The following is a 7,627-nucleotide window of genomic DNA, read 5'->3' on the forward strand; positions in this document are numbered from 1 at the left end:
TTTGTGTTGTTTTAAAGCGACGATGGCCAGTGATGTCTTCAGCTGGTATTGTGTCATGTTGGAGCTATACAGCAGAGTGCAGCTGATCAAGTACAGGTTGCCTTCTATGGAATATTGTAAGAACATATACCCGGACCATCTTTCTAAACTGGTTAGTGTGTACACTCTGTCTAACCCAGAGATGGTGTTCCTTAATAGTCACATGAAAGCATTTAACACAGAGACATTGTACAACAAGTACAAAGACAGGAGACCAATCACAGATGACATATTATCCACTCTCACTGGCATGGGGGAGGAGATTCCAGACCAGTGTGGAGCTATATACGAACCAGTCCATTTATAACATGACATCATTCTCCAGAAGACACAGGAAAGATTCTCCTTTAATTACCAAAATGCAGGATGCACTCTACCTGCACCTCCTTCGTCTCTAAGGCGCCTCCTCCAGTGTGAGAGCTCTGATACCTCACAGGCTGGGCCCACGCCCTCCTTTGAGGTTGATGGCGTTTTTGAGAATGAAGGCCAAATTGGACGTGAACTGAGCTGCGGTTTGGGTAAGCCTACAAGCATACACTTTAGGACTCGGGTAAAGGGATCAATAACAATTAAAAATGTATATTTTAATTTGATGATTTAAAGTCTCACACACAACCCGTCGAAAGGGGAGGGGGGCCGGCTGCTTCCAAATAGAGCACATTTCATTCATAATGATGTAAATTCAAGCCCGTTATGTTCATGATCTGAATCCTGGGTTGTGTGAAATTCCAGAAATAAACCCTAGACAAAGTGAATCTGTGAACTAAGGTGTAGGTGTGTTAGATTATGTTGTGGTGATCCTCGGGTTGAGGGATGGGTGTTCATACTGGAGTGCAAAATTAAAACCAAGATGGACAAGAAAAGTTCAAAGCTATCAGGTGCTCAGTTTAGAAAAAAGAGAAAAGAGGAGGAGGAGAAACGAGCAAAAGATACAGATAAGCAGATGTGGTCACTGGATAATGGCAGGTCATCCTGAAACAATCAGAATCAGAATACTTTATTAATCCCTAAGGAAATTATGTGGGTTACAGTTGCTCCAAGAAGAAATGGTAAAATTAGTAACAGCAACAGAATAAACTCCAAACAATACCTTGTGTTACAGATTTTACACATTTAAGAAATTCCACTAATATATACAGATCACTCAATTATAAATATCAACGATTAACAGAGGGGATTATAAATAAATATCAAGAAAATTAGTGAGAATACTGCAGAGTAGAAAAAACGTGTGTTCAGCACAATATTAATTAGTCATTGTCAATTCTTGATTTGTCCTGTTCTCATTGTATGGCGAAGTATGATGGCTGTTTGGTAGTTGTTTGCACAGTATGCATACTCTCTCTCTCTTCGTGTATGTGTGTGTTTCTCTGGTGAAATTCAGTATGGTTCCACCAAGTTTTAGGTTAATGTACAATCCATAATACACTGTTAAAAAAAATTCCGTTATAAAACGGAAAAAGTGCTGGTAATTAATTACCAGCACTTTTTCCGTTATTGTACGAGCACTTCCGTAAACCTTAAAACGGATATTTCTGTAGATTTACCCGAGTTTTTCTGTACCATTGACGGACATTTCCGTCAAACCTAAAATGGAAAATTCCGTATTTTCCATAAATTTCGGCGTTATTGCACAGACAATTCCGTAAACCCTATAACAGATATTTCCGTAGATTTACCTGACTTTTTCTTTACCATTTACGGACAGTTCCATCAAACCTAAAATGGAATATTCCGTATTATTTAAGTACTCAATCCATACCATTTACGGACACTTCAGTCATCCTAAAATGTTTAATTCTGTACCATTCTCTATACCGTTTACCATCAATAAAGCACAAATGTAGAATGACAGCAATTATTTATTTCCTTTAACAGCTGCCAGTGCTTTAAAGTGATTTCACTTTTTGTGGTGAATGATTTGCAATATTTACATTACAACCATTAAAACATTCAGAACATCACCTTCACATTCAGAGAAATTTTACATACATAAACCAGCTGTTCTCTCAAAGAAGTACAGCCATGTCCTTTAACAGGGAGATGCCAAATCTAGCAACTTTTTAGCATCCACAGGCTGACAGGCATTAATAACAAATTGATTTGTTAAAGACAATGACAAAATAAGACAATAAAACTGCCAGCATTGCTGTTGCTGTCTCACCTGTCAGTGCAAAATGAGGAGCCCCCTCCAGGAGGATGCAGAAACCTACACCTCCAACTCCACATATCACACCGACAGGCAGAGCTCTGCAACCAGTGGCTGACCTTTCTACAAAAAACAAATAGAACATTAGAAGTATTACATTATACAACTTTTCTATAAAACATCAGTGCAGCAATAACAACCATGACCTTAGAAGGATGACTGTGCAACATGCCATAAAGAGATTTTTAAAACTCTTAAAACAACTTAAAACTAAAAAAAAATTAAAACTTACACCTCCAACTCCACAATGACAGGAAAAGCTTAACCGGAATGACAAATATCGCCCACCTTCCCTCCCCCTTAACATGGGGGATTTGAAACTGCAGCATGTGTGTTGTGGGCATCTAGTTAAAACATCTGAACTCACCTAATACTGTAAAAATCTGTATTTCTACTCCCAAGCCCCATGTTTTTGGATTTGCCTTTGTGTGTGTGTGTGTGTGTGTGTGTGTGTACATTCAGTCCAAAAAGGTATTTTCTGAGCTCTGAGAACAGCTCAAATAGCCCATTCAGATTCCTTCTGCTTGCATTCAAATTCCTTCAGCTGAGAAACCAGCTTGCACACCTGTGGAGGAATGAAGTGCTGTTTCTTCCCCTTCTTCTCTGCCTTGGAGCCTCGCTCAGGATTGACCCCAAAGAAAACTCTGAGGAAAAAAAAACAAAACAATAGTGATATGCAGACAAAGTTTGCACGTGTAGTGTGGCTTGACAGGAGTGGAGCAGTTCAATAAAATCCTACATTTGTTTTCTTCAATATGCCCCTATGTGTGAACCTCTCTATCATTCTAATTGACCATCTGTCTAGAACCCAATGTTGTTGTGGTGCTGGTGCCAGTGGCTAAGCTTATCTCTTCCTTTGTCTTTTCAAGACACATGCATTCACACTGCGCATATACAGAAATGTTTGCAAGGGCGAGAAGTCTGCTTATCACCAACACATGACAGCATGCATCCTCAATGTGTTTGCAGGGATATTATAAATGCACAGAACACAGAAGGGGATAGAAAACACAGTTGACATTGTCCTATCAAAAGGTGTAACAGCACATTTGAACACGGACTGTCCTGGGGGTTATTCAAACATGGAGTGGAGAAACTGTGACATTCAGTGCACGTTACACATCAGTACAAGTATTAACATTTGGGCATGAATCCACTATGTAGTATTTTTTAAATTAATATGTTTAGTCTTTCCTTCGGGGGGGGGGTCCCTGGAACAACATATTTTGAGTTTGGGGTCTGCAGCCAAATAAATTTCAGTTTGTGTGTCTTTGACATGAAAAGGTTTGACCACCACTGACATAACCTGGTCTCAGGTGCTAATGGTTTTAAAGAGATAGCTCAAATGAATTTTGTGTCAACAAACCATTCTGAAAAAAATATGTTTTTGCTCCATTTCCCAACTAGAATCATGTTATGTTTGTTTTGTTATTGATTGACTTAGGACACTATTTAAAGCAAAAAGCATGTTACCTGCCCTTTAAAAAGATATGACACATTTATTCCAACAATAGTCTTCAACAGGGAGCTACAAAATCTCCGAACAAATCCATATTCAGGGGGATCATAAGCCAATAACAGCTGATCTACAAGCTCACAGCATGTGGCGACACATTTTGAGCTTGTACATCTCAGACAAACGGGTTTAGTGTAGATTGACAAAAAGCAGGTCAGGTGCAGAAAGGCACGGCAAAGTCACATTTACAAAGTATTTCCAAACAATGAGTGCTTACCTTTGCATGAATTCGAGAGTAAAAGCCATCTCCGGTGGGTATTGGACGTTGCAGACATAAAACATGGAGAAGACGTAGCTCAAGGCCACAATGGGAGAGGTGATGTGGTCATTGACAAGTAACCCATCAACAGCAATCTTGAATTGCTGGTCACCTTAAACACAGATAAAAACCATGTACGATTTACAAAAAAAAAAAAAAATCCTATATTTTAAGGCAAGCAAAACATTTCTTTAATAAATATGACACAACAACAGCTTATAACAACAGCTAACAACAGCTTGCTGGGATACAAAAAAAGATTTAACTACAAACCTCTGATTAGGATGCATGGGGTCACTGGGAGTTCGACTTCAGGATCTGCAGAGATCTGTTTTGGTGACAGACATGATACATGAATTAATGTTTCCAGTGCACACAAACCTGCTGGCAAATTGACTATCTGCTAGTGTCTTCATCAGACAGAGGTAGCCATTATGCACAAACATTAATGTAAATAGTTTATAGATAGAGAGTTTATAGAGAATATCAGCAGCACAATTAGGGGAATCTATACTTCCTACTGTGGTTGGTTACTTGGTTCACCACTGGATGCAAATAATTATCTTGCACACAGTTTAAAATCTACAACATCTACCTCTTTTTTGTGGAAGAGTTTATAAGAGTCTTCCTTGAAGTATTTTGAAATGCCACAGATGAGCTGTATTGGACCTTCGCCCGTCTTCATCCCTTTGGAGTCAAGGAAGTCATTGATCCCCTTTTCTTTTTTGGAAAGTTCCTGTTCAAGGTTCAAGGTGTTAATTTTGTACAAGTACATAAGACTAACACTCATTTTCGTTTGGAGCTATGGAGAGAATTTTGAAAAAAATTAAAATAAAAATGAATTATTTCATTTCATTTGCAACCTGTTCTGTTTTGATCTCAAATGTCCTGCTTTTTTGGTTGTCACTTCCTGATTTTTGGTCTCAAATCTATTCCATTTGATTGTTCATCCAAGTTATTCTATTTGATTGGTTGCCAGTTTATCTTTTTTGGTCTCAACTCTCTTTTTGGTTGCAAATCTTTTTTTGATTGATTAATAAAGACAAAATTCTTTCCATATGGAGCAGCACAGCACAATCATAATAATAACAATAACAACACACCTGTGCCAGCTTGTTTTGTACAGAGAAGCTAAGGAGTTTAGATGCATGATCAAACAGGTGAGGAACTTCAAACAGGAACGGCCACTCGTCCTTTACAACGGCAATAGTGGTATCATCATCATTGAGGATTTCACGCTGAATGGGATATGTTTCAGTCATCAATTTTCGAACAGATGACTCCTAAAGATATGAGGCAGTTAGACAAACAGTCGAACAGTTAGTCAAACTAACCAATTAAAATAATAAAACAGGGTATCAATTTCAATTGACTATGGGCATAGTGATCTACAGACGATCTACAATTTCACAATGTGTCCTAAATTGTACTTGGACCCAGACCTTATTGCATTACTCCTGCTATATACTATTGCTGTGTGAATGGTTGTATGTCTAGATGGTGGACTGTAGGAACCGAATTGCCCTTCGAGGATTAATAAAGCTTTCTGTATCTGTAATGGATGATTGCAGACCCACCTGAAGATCCTGGGTTTGAAAGGCACGTTTCAACTCATCTCGTTTAGACAGCAGGTCTTCTCTACACACGGCCCCCTCAATGATTGGATCCCACGCCACACATCCATACAGATCTGAATTCCTGGGCCTTTTCTTTGTTGAATTTTCACCCCCTGCTTGCCTCTTCAGTGAGCTTTGTGGCCTCTTCATATTTTCAATTCTGTGTTCCAGCTGACGAAAGAGAGTTTCAGAACCATCTTTTGCAAAAGGTTTGTTTCCAAACGGCTCTGTCAGCTTGAAGGAGGCAGGATATTGTCCTACAATCATACTGGCGAGTTCCCTCAGCTTTTGTCTACCAGGTCTTCCTGGGTGTTTATGGAGGTAATCTTCAGCGACGATCCGAACCATCTCTCGTCTGTCTTTCCCCATTATGTACTTTTTTTCACGCAACTCATCCATGACTTTTGAGGGAAATTTGTGCCATGGTACAGAATATGTGTCTTGGGATGGGGAGTCGGCTGTCTCAGGTGGTGTTGAGGGCAGCTGAAACCTCTGTGGTTCAGGTGTTGATGAGGGGCCAGGCCGGGTGAACTGCGGTGGAGTTTGTGAATCTATGGATGACATGACAAACATCTCCATAAATTAAACACATCACAATTGTTGCAAATCAATTAATACATTGGTCCTCAATGTCCAGTTTGGGTCAACCAGGAATACAAATGGACCTAATTATGAAAACCAATTATAGAGTAATTATTGCCATGTACAGCTGATGGCAACTTTTTTTTTGCATTTTTGGAATAAACCTTTGTAGTTTCAGAAAACTTGCATTAAAACAGAGGGGCAAAAACTCACCTGCTTCCAATGCTTTGACAGCTCTGACGAATCTTTTGCAGTTGCAGTTTTTCAGTTGCATGCTAACGTAACACAGTGAGCTATAACAATACACACATGTGGCTAATTTACACACACACACACACAAGCGCGCGCATCCAACTTATGGGCTAACGTTAACTTTAGTTGGGCAAACCACGCTTCAAAATAACGCAAAACCCACACATTCAAATGTTACCATGAAACACACACGGCTACCAACTGACTATTGAGACCAAATTTCATGTAAGAGGGAGGGAAAAAATGGTTTTTGACGTACTTACGAAGCGCAGGCGGCTGGCTAATGCTAACGCAGCTAGCAGCAAACGTCCACTCACATACACACCACTACCAACTGCCTATCGAGACCAATTTAATGTACGAGGGGGAACAAGGTGGCACTACATTCTCATTCCACACAACCAACCTGTTTCCAACTTTCCTTGTGACTTGCAGAAATTTAGGTAGGCACTGACCGCACTGAAAGTAATGGCGTCGGAATATTCTGGATGGGGGAGAAAATTCTGCCTTGCGCAACAGCAAACTTTCCGTATTTCGCAAAACGGAGCAAATCCGTAGCAAATCCACGGTAAAGGGACCCCTAAATTTACGGATTTTTTTTAACAGTGTATGTTTTATTTGTACGCCAGAGGGAGTGTTCGCCCAGGGCGCCAAACAGGCTAGGACCGCCACTGGGACTCACGACGGCTTCCGGGCAGATCTCTGTGTACTAAATGGAAGTGACGAAGTTCACAGTTGAAAAGGGGAGGGAAGGAGGGGCCACGTAAACGAGAATGAACAGCTTGTTAAACTGGGGGAACATATAGATGAGAGCCGGAGAAGCGTGTTTAGAGGCGTGGTCCCGCTCTTGAAATCAATTGCCAACTAAAAATGAATTATATCTGATCAGTGTTCAGCAGACTCAGTGAAAGCTAAGTCTATCAGAGCTGTGATACAGATGCACTGTTTCTGTGTGAGTAAAAATCATTCATGACTAATTCTGTATTTGTAACAACAGCTTACTGTCCAAGCTCAGCATAAAGCCAGCAGCTGTGCTGTCACACCACAACACTGCTGTAAAATTAAACTTTAAAATGAAGCTAAGACATTGAACTATTCAGCTTGTATTAATCTTTTCAAAATCTTTTATACTTTTGTTTTGGTTTTTCTTCAGT

At 39.8% G+C, this 7,627-nt stretch overlaps 1 protein-coding gene across 3 annotated transcripts; it reads right to left on the minus strand.

The window, feature by feature from the left end:
* Positions 1-2,099: 2,099 nt before the first annotated feature.
* On the minus strand, positions 2,100-6,994 carry LOC102083246 (uncharacterized). 3 transcript variants are annotated; one of them, XM_025905728.1, is made up of 7 exons: positions 6,880-6,994; positions 5,601-6,190; positions 5,127-5,306; positions 4,619-4,759; positions 4,297-4,351; positions 3,982-4,135; positions 2,100-2,892 (listed from the first exon to the last, which is right to left on the minus strand). In XM_025905728.1, exons 2-7 carry the CDS (start codon positions 6,036-6,038, stop codon positions 2,745-2,747), a joined length of 1,116 nt encoding a protein of 371 aa, XP_025761513.1. In that variant the 5' UTR covers positions 6,039-6,190; positions 6,880-6,994; the 3' UTR covers positions 2,100-2,744. The 3 variants fall into 3 exon arrangements, with proteins under 3 accessions (XP_025761513.1, XP_025761514.1, XP_019211322.1); XM_025905729.1 differs by lacking the exon at positions 6,880-6,994 and adding an exon at positions 6,733-6,864; XM_019355777.2 differs by lacking the exon at positions 6,880-6,994 and adding an exon at positions 6,435-6,686.
* Positions 6,995-7,627: the final 633 nt, after the last annotated feature.

This window comes from Oreochromis niloticus, linkage group LG3, assembly GCF_001858045.2.
Source record: "Oreochromis niloticus isolate F11D_XX linkage group LG3, O_niloticus_UMD_NMBU, whole genome shotgun sequence".
NCBI lineage: Eukaryota > Metazoa > Chordata > Actinopteri > Cichliformes > Cichlidae > Oreochromis > Oreochromis niloticus.

What these genes read in the sequence shown, in the direction of transcription:
- LOC102083246 (XM_019355777.2), bottom strand. Translation starts at nt 6,495, where the DNA reads ATGCAACTGAAAAACTGCAACTGCAAAAGATTCGTCAGAGCTGTCAAA. An exon ending in TGTCAAAGCATTGGAAGCAG is followed by an intron (nt 6,191 to 6,434) that starts GTGAGTTTTTGC and finishes TGTCATCCATAG; the next exon opens with ATTCACAAACTCCACCGCAG. An exon ending in ACTCTCGAATTCATGCAAAG is followed by an intron (nt 2,893 to 3,981) that starts GTAAGCACTCAT and finishes TTTTTTCCTCAG; the next exon opens with AGTTTTCTTTGGGGTCAATC.